Source organism: Leptinotarsa decemlineata, unplaced genomic scaffold (assembly GCF_025532065.1).
Source record: "Leptinotarsa decemlineata unplaced genomic scaffold, Ldec_3_MD MMD2_tig00026374_RagTag_RagTag, whole genome shotgun sequence".
Classification (NCBI taxonomy): domain Eukaryota; kingdom Metazoa; phylum Arthropoda; class Insecta; order Coleoptera; family Chrysomelidae; genus Leptinotarsa; species Leptinotarsa decemlineata.
The window spans coordinates 4,177,657-4,196,178 of record NW_027412710.1 but is presented as its reverse complement, the minus strand read 5'-3'; the positions used below and the strand labels follow the sequence as shown (position 1 = coordinate 4,196,178).

Here is an 18,522-nt window from a genome sequence, read left to right as displayed (position 1 = left end):
GATAAAAAATTCATTAGGTTTTTGAACACCCAGACAAACAGCGATTTCATTGATCCAATTATATTGTCTGCTCATGAAAAATTTTTGAAGAAAAAGAATCGTTTATTGAAAAAACATTAGTGTAAGTTGAGGTTTACGTATTTCCAATAAATTTTGAACTGAGTTCATATAGTTTCATTACCACATTTACACAAATTTAACTGAAAATAAATATGGTTGATCATAATTTGAGGTAATTCAGTTCACATATTTATTGTTGCTTCACTTGTTGATATTTTTGATTGGTCAAGGTTTTTCCCAGATGATTTCTGTGGAATCAAAACCTGACCGGTAGTGAAGCAACAATAACAATAAATGATGAGATTGGAATCTGTGGTGTAACAGTTGAAACTTTTCCTAGAGATCAATCTCCCTAACACCAAACTGATATTTTTGCACTCGACGCGCGTTTCGCTATCAAGGTTAGCATCTTCAGGAGAAGAAAATTGATACTGTATCAATTTTCTTCTTCTGAAGATGCTAACCTTGTTAGCGAAACGCGCGTCGAGTGCAAAAATATCAGTTTGGTGTTAGGGTAATTGATCTCTAGGAAAAGTTTCAACAAAAAAGTAAAATGCGAACAGCCACTATTTGAATTTCGCGCTATATCTTTCAGGTTCGGCTGCCAAACACTGGAGGCGCTGAGAAAAGTGGTTCTGTCGTCAACATTGCTGTTACCGTTCTATGTGTGGCTGTTTTGTGAATGCGATATCATTTTCTCTCTCACCTTGAAACTAAAATGAAAATCCTACTCGATTATCGAAATCTTTTTCTTTAGGAGTGTGTATGAACTTTGGCTTATAGTAGTCTTTCTCAAAGTGGGCGATAACGCCCCCTTGTGGGTGCTGGAGGCATATAGAGGAGCAGTAAAGGGCACAGAGGAGATTGGGGGGCGTTGAAGCGATTTAGGGGGGCGATGGCTAATTTAAAAATGTTTTTTTGCTTTTAACACAAACTTTATCGCTCGTTTACGCTTAACGCGCGTTTCTTCGTGTAAGGCCATCTAGGGGACTAGATAGTAACTATTTTCTGTACGATAGTTATCAAACTGTACAATAGATGGCGGTGAGCTTCAATGCGAAGCGAGAAGTTTCTATTCTCCATTCTCGAAACTACTAGGCCCGCCCGCTGCCTCATATAAAAACGCACGTCAAGTTGACAAGTTGACTAATTTTCGTTGTGCTAATTTCGAAGTGTAGCATCTATCTTTCGAGATGGAACAAGTTATAGAAACGATTTTCTATTATACGAAAGTTCGTTAAAAGCCAAAAGAAGCAGGTCTGGCTATAATATCAACTATTATAGAATACTATGAAATAAGTAGTACCGAACTAGTGGAAGCATATAAATTCTTTGCAAAGAGAATGGACTTCAATTTGAGAAACAAAAAACCTCTAATTCATCGTCTTATCGACTCCGACTCTGACATCAGCGATCTGGACAGCGACGATATTATGTCGGGCGAAGAAAGCCAAGCGGCAAAGGCCCCAAAAAAGAGGCAAAAAGAGCCAAAACCCGGTTTTTCCCAGACTAAATGGACCAATAAGCCAAAATCAAATAAAACTACATCCGCCTTATCACAAAAGCCTGGAGTGACACTGGAAGATAAATTCAAAAGCCCACTCAGAAAACTGAGTCGGCAAATATAGAGGAAACAGAAGTCCCGACACCTGACTCAATGGAAGTAGGCGACGAAGAACTAGTAACAGACGCCTCGGGCAGAAACACACAAAAAAGCGGATAAGCATCCACCCATAACCATCCGCGCAAAAGAAAAGTGGAAAGCTTTTAATACGATTGCTGCTGCGCAAAACATCTCCATATTGCGGGCGGTGAACACAACAGTTGGAATTAAAGTCCACCTTAAAAATACAGATGATTGTAGGAGAATTACTCGGATCCTCGATCAAGAAAAAATAACCTACCACATATATACAATGAAGAACGAAAAACCACTCAGAGTAGTTTTTTGCGGGGTCCCGGAATCCATAGAGTGTGACGACATCAAGACTGAACTCCAGGGCAAAGGATTTGAGATCCTTTCCGTAGCCCGCCTGAGTAAAGCTTACAAGGTACCGATACCGTTCGTGCTTGTTTTGGTTACAAGGAACCAAAACAAAATATATGAGGTCACCGAAATTCAAAACGTGCGTGTGAGCGCCGAAACACAGAAGCCGATAAACCGAGCAGGGCAATGTTACAGATGCCAAAAGTTTGGTCACACGCAACGCAACTGTAAAGCAGAACCAGCCAGCGTTAGATGTACCGGACGGCACATGACCAAGGAATGCAAAAGACCTAAAAACTCGCCCTTGCGATGCTTTAACTGCAAGGAAGAACACCCAGCGAGCTTCCATGGGTGCGCAGAACGCCCTGAAAATAAAAGGGCCTCAGATTGGCCGAACGAAAACAGACAGACCACAAACCCAAGGCCTGTCGGAAGAAACTCAATCAGGAGCGACGTCTCGTATGCGAGGGCCGTCTCATCGTCAGAGAACGCCTGCAGCTATCCCGAAGGTCTCCCAACGGCCTTAGGGCAGCTGCAGGCGCTTCTAGTGAAGTTTCCGGTACTGCAATTCATGCTTGCCGGAAAATAAAACAAGAAACAGTGCCTAAACGGCCGCAAAGCCAAAGAAGTACGCTGTGACCTCTACACATAGGGCAAAGAGCCAAAAGAAGACGACAGAGGACCAGACGACCACGAACAGCCAGTAATGTCATTTGACGATATTACGATATTAGCAAGTTTTTGATACTTGATTCTTTACTTCGGCATTTTTGAAGACAAAATTATGTCGGAAGCAAAAAAGAAGAAACGGCAGTATAGCGCGGAATATATAAAATATGGATTTATTGAAAATCCCACAAATCTATCTTTGCCTATATGCTTTCTTTGTCAAAAAACATTCTCGAATAAAGCGATGAAACCCTCAAGGCCACAAGATCATTTGAATAAAACGCATTCAGATAAAAAAGACAAAAGTGTGACTTATTTTCAAGAACATAAAAAGAAACACTCAGCTCAGCCAACTGTGTCAAAACTTTTTTCAGTTGCTTCTAAGCAAAACGACGATGAACTCCATGCTTCCTAAATATCTCCTTGCTAATTGCTCAAATAGGTAAACTTCATACTATTGGAGAGGATTTAATTTTACCGGCAATGAAAGAAGTAATAACTACTGTGCTCTATAAACCAGCGGCAGATATCCGAAAAATTCCTTTGAGCAATAGTTCCGTGCAAAGACGAATTGATGAGATGGCTGAAAACATTGAAGAGTCATTATGCAATCACCTGAAGACTTATAAATTCTCAATTCAGTTAGATGAGTCTACTTTACCAACCAATGAAGCATTGTTGTTGTCATACGTGAGGTTTATTAAAAATGAGAAAATGTATCAAGAACTACTATTTGCCAGAAATTTGGAGACAGATACAAAAGGAGAAACCATATATATTATAGAAGAATATTATATCAGCTGTTACGGATGGCGCTCCGGCTATGAGAGAACGTCACAAAGGCTTCATAGCGTACTTAAAAAATAAAATTCCAGATATGCTCGTTGTACATTGCGTCAATCATAGGCAACATTTGGTTGCGAAAAAATTTGAGTGAGCGCCTGTCTCGTTCACTGCAATATATCATCAAAACAGTCAAAGCAGTTAATTAGCTTTGTGTTGCTAATCATGAAGATTTCAACCAATTGCTATTTCACACAGAAGTGCGTTGGTTATCAAGAGGTAACAGTCTGACTCAATTTTACAGTCTCTTTGACTCTGTAATAGAGTTCTTGGAAAACAAAGACAAATAATTGCACGACAACCTCATCACTTCAAAGAATGATATTACGTACCTGACAGACCTGTATAAATTATTTAATGATGTCAATCTCCAACTCCAAGGAGATGTCTTGAATTTGATTAAAACACAAAATGTCATCGCTGCTTTTGTAGCCAAATTGCTCTTATACAAGAATAATATCGGCAGTCGTGAGTTTCGCTGTTTCCCTAATTTGTCAGCAGTATCCTTCAACAACGACGACTTGCTTGTTTACTGCCAACATTTGGAGAACCTCCACATTGATTTTGCAGAACGATTCCAGGACATTTTAAAATTGGAAATACCGGACTGGGATCCTTTTTCAAATGTCAACACAGCAGGATCATCCCAGCTGGAATGACATGAATAATATCACAAAATGGTGTTTTACATTACCCTCATCAGAAAGTCTTATTTCCACATGACACACATAATTTAATTATCTGTTTAAAATCTGTTTTTCCGTTAACCAGCTATCGCACCCCTACGAACGACAACCCTCAGAAGTCGAAACTTGTGCGAGCTAAGGATTAACGAGGTCTTTCCTTTTAACGTATGATTCCTAACACATTATTGAAATAATGACTGCGATTGTGATTCTTAAGATGTAATGAAGTAAAAAAAAAATGGGGAGCGCTAGAAAATAATCAATTTTCGAAATGGGCGGTAGACAAAATAAGTTTGAGAACCTCTGCCTTATAGGAATGGAATGTATTTTTGTGCAAAATTATTCTCACAGTTTCTCTGCCAACCCCTGTATCTTCACTAATGCTCCTTACATTAGTTTTTCCGTTTTCAACAACGCTCAAGCAAACATTGAGTTGTTCTTCTTCATTAAACTTTATTGGATTATGTGGTTTCTTGAAACGATTGTCCACAGAGCCACTTTCTTTGAATATTTTCAATATCCTTCCCACGGTACTAAAGTGAATATTTCTTCCTGGACGCCGGTGATTGAAAATATAATCAACATCTCGATATGGCACATTCTCACCACATAAAAGAACGATTTCCACTTTGTCTTGGGTGGATGAAATTGTACATAAAACTTATTTGTGAATTATGAATTTACGAAAAATCTGTACACAAATTGTGGAATTGGCCGCGGTGGTAGTGCGCCCGACTCACAATCGGAAGGCCGTGGGCTCGATTCCCGCCTCGACCAGATATTATTCTCGAGAGAATTTATCTGGTTGAAGCTGGGATGATTCTGCAACCGTGTTAGGAATCACACGTTAAGAAGTAAGACCTCGTTAGTCCTTAGCTCGCACAAGTTTCTCAACTTCTGAGAGTTGTCGTTCGTATGGAGGCGACAGCTGATTAACGGAAAAACAGATTTTTTTTAAATAAAACAACTCGATTCATTGACATTAACCAAAACTAAAAATTAGTTTCAAAAGCCTACTGCAGGAAAGTTTTATTTCGATTTGATATTTAAAATCACGAAATTTCACATCATGTTTAAGTATATACGAACGAAAGTCTTTTGAATACTTGCGAAAGTTTAGTTTACATAAAAGTATATTTCGGGTTAGTTTGTAATTAAATTATTGACCAGAAAAATAATCAAACTGAATGAAAATCTATTGAAAAAGGAAATACGAGTATAATAAGAATGAAGAGAAATACTTTTATTCCATAACTGATATGTTAACGTTCATACAGTGAAAATCCGAATCAATCAAATGAAAAAACTAAATGAACTTTGCAATAACAAAGACGAATTTCTGGAGGTGTATTTATTTTTTTTCTGGTAACAGGCTAATGCATGTATTTTCTGGGCAAAATGATATTGAAGTCTGGTATCCATCAAAATTATGAAATTTGTATCAAGTATCGATGGCATCGATAAAGCGAAAAATTAAAAAAATTTAAAAAATGGAAAAAATTCGAAGTGACAGTAGTGAGTCCAAATTTCGAACAAGGGTATAACATTGGAAACTGAGCAACTTTCTTCTTGGCATTTTTCGAAATGAAAAAATGAAATTTGAAGGTTTTAAAAAAATGTCAAATTTGGCAGGTTTAGAGTAGCACAAACCAACTGCGAAATCAAATTTCCATTATTTCCTTACGAATCAGTAGACAGTTGTCCTGAAAATCTTGAGAACAAAATATGATTAGAAAACACTTGCCACATGAATAGCATTTTACAACGAAGAATTTCAGGAACGAGGTCTCAACGATGAACGAGAACGAGAATGTTTCCTACTTATTCACCAAACTCAAACAATTGTTCATGCAATTGCAGTTTCGTAAAAATGTATTATCTTTCCCACCAACCGATTTCCTGGAGTCTTTGAAGTCCACTAGATATTCGTTAGGACAACAAGAGGATTGCTCCGAATTCTTGAGGTTCTTGTTGAATACTCTTCGTGAGCAAAAAAATAACAGAATAACTACTTCTGACTGCTCTGGATTGAATGATTCCGTACAGTCCGTACATTGTTTGTAGATATTTTGCTGGAAAAATCCTAACTTTTTTTTTTATATTTATAAAAAACCGCATCAGCCGTAGCTATTAGCGGCAAACATATAAAATATATCTGAAACATGCAGTTGTTTACATTACAGTTTAAATAAAAGGTTACATTCTTTACGAAATTCAATAATATTGTTGGTATTGCTATTTTGGAAAATTTCACTTAGTTTGGAGGTGATTTTATTGTTCAGTTTCTCAACTGTGAACAGTGGGCACTCTACCAGGACATGCTTAACAGTCACAAGCACTTTACATGCGAAACATTTTGGTGGCGGTTCTATCCTCAATAGATGTTCATGCGTAAGACGAGTAGCATATGCAGCCGTAGTCTAATTTTGATCTTATTAAAGTTCTATATGAAGTCAATAATGTCCTGCCATCTGCGCCCCACTGTTTATTTGTTAAGCATTTCAACAGGTTTAGCCTTTTTTGACACACTGTGACAAGATATTTAATATAGCTAACTTGTTTACTTTGTAGTAAATGTTAAAGAGGTAGCAAAAACGTATGTGATTTTCTGTAACTTCAACTAGCGTTTCTCAAAGGTGCGTATTCACCAACAAAGCGAGCATGAGCGAACACGAGCAAACATACACGAATGCTCGCTCATGCTCGCTGGTGCTCGCTTTTTTGGTAAATATGCACCTTAATATATTCCACTTTGATCATTAGCAACCCAGCAAAATCCCACTCAACAACTAAAATGAAATTGAAATCACGCTCACCAAAAAAGCGAGCACGAGCGAGCATGAGCGAGTATTCGTGTATGTTCGCTCATGTTCGCTCGTGCTCGCTTTTTTGGTGAATACGCACCTTAATATGACTGATAACTAGTCCGTGCACAGCTTATTGTCGAATCATCTGAAAATGGAACTTTCAACGGGTAATGATCAAGTGTATTGCCAAACATGCGCCAAACCAAATGACTATTATATGAAAACAAGAATAGCTGAGGCACCAATCAATCTACTAATGACACTAATGATCTCCAAACATGACTCAACCTCTGACGGATGCACCAAACTCTTACGAAAGTTCAAAATAGATGAACACTTCAATCTAGCAAACCACTATTATCATATTCATGCAATCATTGTTCACTGTGATTCTGATGTTGAATCTGGTCATTATTACGCATTGACCAAAGACAAAACGGACTGGTTTGAGTTTGACGATAGTCATTTTGTTTTCTGAAAGAGAGGACATTGGCAGATCAAGATCTTCAGATGATGTGGTGCTACAGGTTTTTCCGGGTTTTCCTGCAGCTGAAAAAGCAAATGTGCCACTGGAATCAATAAAGTCGCCCCGGAGCGCCAATTAATTTTTGTTGTTTCACACTTTCATGATTTGTATTAATTTCTTTGAATAATTAATTCATATCTATCAATAAAAAACTTCCATATGTCGCGAACTTCATGTGTGACACTGAATTATACCGATGGAGGAGTAGAAAGCCAAAACCTTCCGTTTTCAAAATGTTTTCTATTCATAATATTAGTTCAGATTTAGATTAAATTGAAATGACTCCTGTTTGGTGTACCGTTGGAAACTTTAGGAATTTTCCAATTTCTATGTACTGTCTCTCTCTCTCGAAGGAGATTATTTGAACTATGACGGAAAATTTCATCAATTTTCAGGAACACAGACATCTTCCTTGGAGAAAACTTCTGATGTCGAAACCAGCATGGGCTTGTGGTATTGCTGTAATTGGAAGTCAGTGGGCAGATGCTACACTAATGTTAGGCATTACAAAATACCTGAAATTAGTCTACGGATTTTCTATAGAATATGTAAGTGTGCTATTCTGACTCACAAAATTAATAAGGGTTAAACCCGAAGAGCAACAAGTTTAATCGGTTGAAATTTGTGTGAATCCCTGATATTCAAAATTATACTAAGTGAATGATTTGCGTTTATAATAGTGAGTAATCATCTGATACGAATACAGATGATTTTATATCAAATTTCCATAAGAGAGCTCTTGTTTTTCCACTGCACAAAAAAGTACGATAACAGAAATTGACAATTATGGGCAGATTTCGGTGATTTCCTTTTTTCGGAACTCTTTGAGAAAATAATAGGTTTTGATGCAAGATCCAACATGGTTTTCAATTCAATTCAATTCTTTATTTTCCAATCGACAATTTACATTGTATAGGATTAGTCAGAATATACTTATGTCTGATCACTTATAGCAACATACAAACATGTCTAATCAGATAAAACTTATAGCAACATACAAACATTAAAGATATAAGTGAAAGTTAAAGCACCATACAAATATTTACAGATACAAATATTCTTCAATACTATACAGACATTTCCCAGTTAAATAGTCCCGCAGCCTTTTTTGAAAGTATTAAAAAATTTCATATTTCTTATTTCAACTGGTAAATTATTGAAAATTCTGGGTGCCATAGACTGGGGTGATTTCAAAGATACATTAAGTCTATTGAATGGGACGGGTAAATCATTTTTTTGGCGAGTTTCGAAGTGGTGTTTGGTTTTAGATTGGAGTAAGGTATCTCTCTGCTGAAAAGACCATATTGATAGTTCGAAAATCAAAATAGACACCAGCTAGTTCGGCTTGATGTGTTGACAAGACAATGTAAGACTCGTTTCTGTGCCAAAAAACATCTTTGGAGCATGGGGATAGACCCCAGAAACAGATACCATACCGCAATCGACTATCGATTTGGGCGTAATATAAAGAAATGGGTTGATTCATATGCAGAACTTCCCTAGTAGTTCAGAATTGGTATGATATTAAGTTCATTTTAGGTATTAGAATGCGATAGTGATTCTCCCAGTTTAAATGTTGATCTAAATGAAAGCATAGGAACGAGATAGAATTATTCTTGGTGGAAATATGTGTGTTATCGAATCCAAACTCAATATCCTCACTTCTTTTTTAACGAAGGTGGAACCTCATAGAATTTGTTTTCTCAATATTGAGGAATAAATGATTAACGGAGTACCAACCATGCAATTATTGAAAGACTTCTTGGCATTTTTCCGTCAATAGTACATCTGATTTATCCGAGATAAGAACTGACGTGTCATCAGCATATAAAGTAAATGACGTTGGTACTGATAGGTGATCCAAGTCATGTATGTAGAATATAAATAGTACTGGTCCCAAAATTGAACCTTGTGGTACACCCAGATCAATACCTCGGATCTCAGAACTTTCAGTGCCAACAGTGACATATTGTTTCCTGAAAGTAAGAAAATCTGATATCCAGTCCAATGGTAATCCTCTAATTCCATAAGTATACAGCTTTGAGATCAGAATAGAATGATTTACGCAGTCGAAGAAGATAAAGAAAAGAAGATAAAGTTAATTGAATCTGCATCTCACCAACTATTGAACTATATTTATGCACAAGTGGATAGTAATAACCCGGTTTTGACCCTTTTTTTATTAATTGAAAGCTTTTATTTAACTTGACTTGTATTTATGTTAACAAATCTTGCAAGTTTAATTTGACCCACTTCCAGGTATCCGATTGACCTGAAATTTTGCATGCTGGTCCAGAACAGATGAGAGATCTCCTCAGCGGTAAATAGCGGGGACACGAAATTTTGTATACGCATTCGTTTATGATAGGCAATTGGTAGGCCCACCATGAAAGAGATGCCACATCCAATATTGGCTTCAATAAAAAAGATATATTTCTAGAAAAAAAAATCAAGCTTTTAGCTTCAAATACCTATTTCCCGACTCTAAAAAGAAGACAATGAATGGTGTAGTAGGTTGTAAGAACCCATATTTATTTGCATTGTGAAAAAATATCATTATCTACCACCCTTTAAGTTCCCAAAGTGAGAGGGTCCATCACGCAATGTGAGCAACAGGCATAAGAAGCATACCATGTCTCTTATGCCTGTTGCACGTAATTTGGTGAGATGGGCGTCATTAGCATTGGTCTGCAACCCGTCTAGGGGAAGGAAAACTCCAGAAGCAAACCCGGAACGGTGTTTCGTCAGGCACGAGTAAGCTCTAAGCGGAAAAAAGTGGCGCATCTTTCACCGAAGTACCACCAAAGTCAAGGTGAGGCCGTGCCGAGGACTAAGTGGCATCAGGGTGTAAAATGATGTCGTGAACGTACCACCTCAGGGCACCGGAGCGCACCCTGTTGTATACCGGGTGTCCCACATTTTATGTGACAGGCAATATCTGGTTTGTTGAAGGAGATACACAAAAATGTTTCATACAAAAGTTTTAGGAGTTCATGAGAGCTATATTTTGATATAATTTTTAAATATACAGGGTGTTTGTAGGTGCTACAGACCAAAATTCCATTTTTTAAAATAGAACGCCCTGTATATCATTACATATTCAGATGCTACGTTAAATTCTGATATCATTTCATGTTTGGTTTTTGAAATTAAGTTACGGCGTTGTTGAGTTATTGTACTTTTCCTTAAATATAAAGTTTCAAAAAAACTTATTTACTCGTACACGAATCCAGTCTATATCTTTTATTAAATTGGACTAGACTACTACTGAATACAAACCATCATTCTCACCTCTACGATACGATATCGATATCAGTTGAATATAATATTGAAATTCTTGAGAATGTGACTAACTTGAGGGTGAATTGCTTTATATTGCACAATTTCATCAAGTAGCTCATGCTTGTTGATGCCATAGTAACAAATGTTGTTGAATTGTATCTACTTGTCAGTTCGATTCAGTGATTCTTTGCAAAACAGTAACTGTGTTCTTTGTGCGAAAACTTCAGTATGCCTTTCGCGTTTAGTCCAAGTGATTGCATTGATATGTTATTAATTTTTGGGGAATGTCAGAAAAACTGCCGTCAAGCACAACGTCTATACCAAGAACGTTTTCCAGACAGACCCATTCCGTCACGAATGACTTTTTCGAGAGTTGTAGAAAAATTGCGAACTGGGTCATTTCCTTCTACTATAAAGCATCGTCATCATACGAGATCTGTTAGAACTGAAGATTTAGAGATCAATGTGTTGGCTTATATTATTATTCATCCACATGTTTCTATCCGTACTCTTGCAGAAGAAGTCGGTGTGAGTAAATCTAATGTACAGAGAATTCTGAAAGAAAATAAATACCACCCATTCAAAATTCAGTTGGTACAAGGTTTGAAACCCACGGACTTTGAACGACGACTTGAATTCATTGCTTGTATTCAGGTAATATTACATGAAAGTCCTAACATATTCAGTCAAATTTTGTGGAGCGATAAATCGCGATTCCACAATAATGGAGTTGTGAATCGACATAACAGTCACTATTGGTCACAAGAAAATCCCCACTGGGTCCGCGAAAGTAATTTTCAAACTACTTGGGGTATTAATGTATGGTGTGGATTGTTCAATGGCCGCATCATAGGACCTTACTTTTTCAATGAAAATCTCAATAGATTGCGATATTTACATTTTCTAGAAAATGATTCGATCCAGTTGATGGAAGATATTCCCATAGCAGAACGACAAGGAATTTGGTGGCAACAAGATGGTGCTCCTCCTCACAATTCACAGGTTGTAACTGAATATCTGGATAGAACGTACCCAAATAGATGGATTGGTAATAAGGGTCCAATTCGGTGGCCGGCTCGTTCCCCAGACTTATCACCGCTTGATTTTTTCCTATGGGGTTATTTAAAAGATATTGTTTTCACTACTCCCCCTTTGAATGTGGATGATCTGAAAATGAAAATTCGACTAGCGTGCAGTGATATTACGCCTGATATTATAAGAGCGACTTGTACGAGAGAAGTGATTCGACGTTTCAAAGCCTGTATAATATCTAATGGGCATCACTTTGAACAATTTTTATGACTTATTTCTAGGTACCTACCATTCTTATGAAATGATTTATCGAGTTATATTATTTACATTGTTATTAATTAAAGATTTGTTTTCGAATACACCTCTTTCAATTTCGCAATTGTTTCATATTCAAAATGATTCCTGACTGAATTCCACAACTCAAAATTGAAACCATTACTTCGAACACCCAAAATTTTGACTAATTTTCATGTGATCTGATGCAGAGAGAATAATTGTATAAGATATTTTAAAAAATAATAGTCGTTCTCAAGACTTTACATTTTAAGCAATAACTCAACAACGCCGTAACCGAATTTCAAAAACCAAACATGAAATGATATCAGAATTTAACGTAGCATCTGAATATGTAATGATATACAGGGCGTTCTATTTTAAAAAATGGAATTTTGGTCTGTAGCACCTACACCAAACACCCTGTATATTTAAAAATTATATCAAAATATAGCTCTCATGAACTCCTAAAACTTTTGTATGAAACATTTTTGTGTATCTCCTTCAACAAACCAGATATTGTCTGTCACATAAAATGTGGGACACCCGGTATAAGCTCTTTTCCTGCTAAACGAAGCTCTGGAAGGGTTGACAAATATTTCTTCGGTACTCGTGGGAACACTATGGGGAATAAAGAAACATCGACACAAAAGAAAAGAAGGTTAGGCAAAGAGGAATTGAAACGAAATAAAAAACTTGCCAATGAAAGCGTCAACTTGAAACGCGAAGAATTAAGCGGCGTTCCCACGAGGCGTTAATCACGACAGTGAACCACGCTTTCGTGAAATACACTTCTGTGTGAACGCATAGTCGTTAAACTTGCTTTCGTGAGGAACGGCGCACGACTCAAGCGTGGATAGATCAAACCTGTTTGATTTTCAGTCGTGATATACCGTTCGTGAAGCCAAGATGTCGTCACAGCAACGTGGCATTATTGTGTTTTTTGGAACACGGAACAAAAATTCTAAACTTTTGAAGGAATCACCTGTAGCTAAATACCGTAACGTCACCTCTAATTTTGTTTTTGCACTAATTGCTTGTCTCATGTTAGTGTTAGATTTTGAAATTTTATTTGTAACACGCAATAAGAGGTATTCAAACTGAAATTCAGTCATTCACAGTAGGTTTCTAAAATCTTCTGAAAAATTGCTTTTTAGTTCCATACTAACCAAGTTTGACGCTCCTAACATATTTCTTCGCTGTATCCATTCTCTAACCCAAAAACGTCTTTTTTTTTCATTTTCTTGTAATTGTGTCCTGTAAGCACTCCATCTTTTTTGCTAAGATAGTAGCAAAAAACGAACTTAGAACAGCACAACTTTCAACAACTAGATCATTCATGACCGATATTTCGATGGTGGCTAGTCGAAACGCGAGGCGTGAACGGCACGAACCCCCCAACCGTGTGAACGTTTTATGAATTCACACTTTCGTGATTGTCACGAAAGAAAGTTGACTAGCGTGGTTAACTGTCGTGATTAACGCCTCGTGGGAACGCCGCTTTAGACTGTTCGAAATTAACTGGGACTCGGCCACGTAATAATGACGCTATCAATAAAATAAATAGACTAAGAAATATAACAAGCTAATTCTTCTATAAGGTATGCCGGAGGAGTTGGTACCTACCTACTTCTAAAGAATACATTTTATCCTAATAATAGTTTTCCCCGTGCCTTAGGTTTTTCTGTTGAAGGACTCTCCGTTTTATAGATGGACTTTCGTATTGATCGATAACTATCGATTGAAACTAATAAATATCAAATAAAATAATGATAAAAAAACTTTTGGAACAACCTTTTATTTAAGTGTCCTAAAAAGATCAAAATATAATTTTAAATCACATTAACCACATTCATTTATGACTTTACTGAATTGAAATTATAATAAAAGCTTGTCGCGATAATTTCAATTTGTAATTGAAATTTTATAATAATTGTAAGCGATTCATAATGTTTGTAATAAAATAAATTGGCGTGAAGTTATCTACAGATTTCTGGCCACAAATGCCGACGTAGAGGAAAATAAAAATCTGTGGTTGGGATAAAAAATTATTAGCACCCGTACTAATATCTGTGGCTGGAAATACCTATTCACTATCGGTTGAACGTGAAATTATTGAGACTATTTGGTGTTTAACATTTTTATAGAGTTTTGAGTAGACTGAGGCGTTGATAATCCTTTTCTCATCAACAATACAGATTAAGGGAAAAATAAAATTGAAAATACTTACTTTCCAATACCCCATAAAGAAATGATATCCGATGATGTGCGTCCATCAAAATCACACAACTTCCATAGTTTCTTGAGAAGATTAACTTGGTGATGACAGTTTTCTTGTTATCTAAATATCAAAATATTGAAACAATCAGACTCACTTTTTAAAACACCCTGTAGAATTGGAACCAGAAGATGTGCGTTCATGAAAATTACGCAACTGTTATAGAATCTCCGGTAGATCGATATAGTGAAAACCGTTTCTTTGTCACCCATACAGATTTCGATAAAAAAGTGTTGCAACAAACAGACTCATTTTTTGAGATTCCTTGTAGAATTGGAACCAGAAGATGTGCGTTCATGAAAATTACACAACTGTTATAGAATCTTAGTTAGATCGACATAGTGTAAACCGTTTTCTTGTCACCCATACAGATTTCCAGGAAAAAATATTGAAACAATCAGACTCACTTTTTAAAACACCTTGTAGAATTGGAACTAGAAGATGTGCGTTCATAAGAATTACACAACTGTTATTGAATCTTAGGTAGATCTATATATTGAAAACTGTTTTCATGTCACCCATACAGATTTCGATAAAAAAGTGTTGCAACGAACAGACTCATTTTTTGAGATTCCTTGTAGAATTGGAACCAGAAGATGTGCGTTCATGAAAATCACACAACTGTTATAGAATCTTAGTTAGATCGACATAGTGTAAACCGTTTTCTTGTCACCCATACAGATTTCCAGGAAAAAATATTGAAACAATCAGACTCACTTTTTAAAACACCTTGTAGAATTGGAACTAGAAGATGTGCGTTCATAAGAATTACACTACTGTTATAGAATCTTAGGTAGATCTATATATTGAAAACTGTTTTCATGTCACCCATACAGATTTCGATAAAAAAGTGTTGCAACGAACAGACTCATTTTTTGAGATTCCTCGTAGAATTGGAACCAGAAGATGTGCGTTCATGAAAATCACACAACTGTTATAGAATCTTAGTTAGATCGACATAGTGTAAACCGTTTTCTTGTCACCCATACAGATTTCCAGGAAAAAATATTGAAACATTCAGACTGACTTTTTGAAACACCTTGTAGAATTGGAAGTAGAAGATGTGCGTTCATGAGAATCACACAACTGTTATAGAATCTTGGGTAAATTGATAAAGTGAAAACTGTTTTTTTGTCACCCATACAGATTTCGAGAATAAAATTGTTGCAACAATCAGACTCACTTTTTAAAGCACCTTGTAGAATTGGAACCAGAAGATGTGCGTTCATGAAAATTACACAACTGTTATAGAATCTCAGGTAGATCGATATAGTGAAAACTGTTTTCTTGTCACCCATACAGATTTTGATAAAAAAGTGTTGCAACAAACAGACTCATTTTTTGAGATTCCTTGTAGAATTGGAACCAGAAGATATGCGTTCATGAAAACTACATAACTGTTATAGAATCTTGGGTAGATCGATATAGTGAAAACCGTTTTCTTGTCACCCATACAGATTTCCAGGAAAAAATATTGAAACAATCAGACTCACTTTTTAAAACACCCTGTAGAATTGGAACCAGAAAATGTGCGTTCATGAAAATTACGCAACTGTTATAGAATCTCAGGTAGATCGATATAGTGAAAACCGTTTTCTTGTCACCCATACAGATTTCCAGGAAAAAATATTGAAACAATCAGACTCACTTTTTGAAACACCCTGTAGAATTGGAACCAGAAGATGTGCGTTCATGAAAATTACGCAACTGTTATAGAATCTCAGGTAGATCGATATAGTGAAAACCGTTTCTTCGTCACCCATACAGATTTCGATAAAAAAGTGTTGCAACAAACAGACTCATTTTTTGAGATTCCTTGTAGAATTGGAACCAGAAGATGTGCGTTCATGAAAATTACACAACTGTTATAGAATCTTATTTAGATCGACATAGTGTGTACCGTTTTCTTGTCACCCATACAGATTTCCAGGAAAAAATATTGAAACAATCAGACTCACTTTTTAAACACCTTGTAGAATTGGAACCAGAAGATGTGCGTTCATGAAAATTACTTAACTGTTATAGAATCTTAGGTAGATCTATATAGTGAAAACTGTTTTCATGTCACCCATACAGATTTCGATGAAAAAATTGTTGCAACAAACAGACTCATTTTTTGAGATTTCTTGTAGAATTGGATACAGAAGATGTGCGTCCATGAAAATTACACAACAGTTATGGAATATTGAGTAGATCGATACAGTGGAAACCGTTTTCTTGTCACACATCTTCTGATTGCAATTCTACAAGGAATCTCAAAAAATTAGTCTGATTGTTGCATAATTTTTTTTTATCGAAATCTTCATGGGTGACAAGAAAACATTTTTCGCTATATCGATCTACCCAAGATTCTATAACAGTTTTGTAATTTTCATGAACGTACATCTTCCAGTTCCAATTCTACAAGATGTTTTAAAAAGTGAGTCTGATTGTTTCAATATTTTTTCCTGGAAATCTGTATGGGTGACAAGAAAACAGTTTTCAATATATCGATCTACTTAAGATTCTAAAACAGTTGTAATTTTTATGAACGCACATCTTCTAGTTCTAATTCTACAAGGTGTTTTAAAAAGTGAGTCTGATTGTTTCAATATTTTTTCCTGGAAATCTGTATGGGTGACAAGAAAACGGTTTTCACTATATCGATCTACCCAAGATTCAATAACAGTTATGTAGTTTTCATGAACGCACATCTTCTGGTTCCAATTCTACAAGGAATCTCAAAAAATGAGTCTGTTTGTTGCAACACTTTTTTATCGAAATCTGTATGGGTGACAAGAAAACAGTTTTCACTATATCGATCTACCTGAGATTCTATAACAGATGTGTAATTTTCATGAACGCACATCTTCTGGTTCCAATTCTACAAGGAATCTCAAAAAATGAGTCTGATTGTTGCAACAATTTTTTTCTCGAAATCTGTATGGGTGACAAGAAATCGGTTTTCACTATATCGATCTACTCAAGATTCCATAACAGTTGTGTAATTTTCATGAACACACATCTTCTAGTTCCAATTCTACAGGGTGTTTTAAAAAGTGAGTCTGATTGTTTCAATATTTTTTCCTGGAAATCTGTATGGGTGACAAGAAAACGGTTTTCACTCCATCGATCTACCCAAGATTCTATAACAGTTGTGTTATTTTCATGAACGCACATCATTTGTTTCCAATTCTACAAGGTGCTTTTAAAAGTGAGTCTGATTGTTGCAACACTTTTTTATCGAAATCTGTATGGGTGACAAGAAAACAGTTTTCACTATATCGATCTACCTGAGATTCTATAACAGATGTGTAATTTTCATGAACGCACATCTTCTGGTTCCAATTCTACAAGGAATCTCAAAAAATGAGTCTGATTGTTACAACAATTTTTTTCTCGAAATCTGTATGGGTGACAAGAAAACGGTTTTCACTATATCGATCTACCCAAGATTATATATCAGTTATGTAATTTTCATAGACGCACATCTTCTAGTTCTAATTCTACAAGGTGTTTCAAAAAGTTAGTCTGATTGTTTCAATATTTTTTCCTGGAAATCTGTATGGGTGACAAGAAAACGGTTTCCACTATATCGATCTACCCAAGATTCAATAACAGTTATGTAGTTTTCATGAACGCACATCTACTGGGTCCAATTCTACAAGGGATCTCAAAAAATGAGTCTGTTTGTTGCAACACTTTTTTATCGAAATCTGTATGGGTGACAAGAAAACAGTTTTCACTATATCGATCTACCTGAGATTCTATAACAGATGTGTAATTTTCATGAACGCACATCTTCTGGTTCCAATTCTACAAGGAATCTCAAAAAATGAGTCTGATTGTTACAACAATTTTTTTCTCGAAATCTGTATGGGTGACAAGAAAACGGCTTTCACTATATCGATCTACCCAAGATTCTATATCAGTTATGTTATTTTCATGAACGCACATCTTCTAGTTCCAATTCTACAAGGTGTTTCAAAAAGTAAGTCTGATTGTTTCAATATTTTTTCCTGGAAATCTGTTTGGGTGACAAGAAAACGGTTTCCACTATATCGATCTACCCAAGATTCCATAACAGTTATGTAATTTCC

At 36.1% G+C, this 18,522-nt stretch overlaps 1 protein-coding gene across 1 annotated transcript in view; it reads left to right on the top strand.

Moving 5' to 3' along the window:
* LOC111503609 (sialin) overlaps positions 1-18,522 on the top strand; it is a 95,565-nt gene that overhangs the window by 29,011 nt on the left and 48,032 nt on the right. The window contains exon 6 of the mRNA XM_023157959.2: positions 7,974-8,126. Coding sequence (XP_023013727.2) covers positions 7,974-8,126 — 153 coding nt within the window. The remainder of the gene's footprint in view (positions 1-7,973; positions 8,127-18,522) is intronic.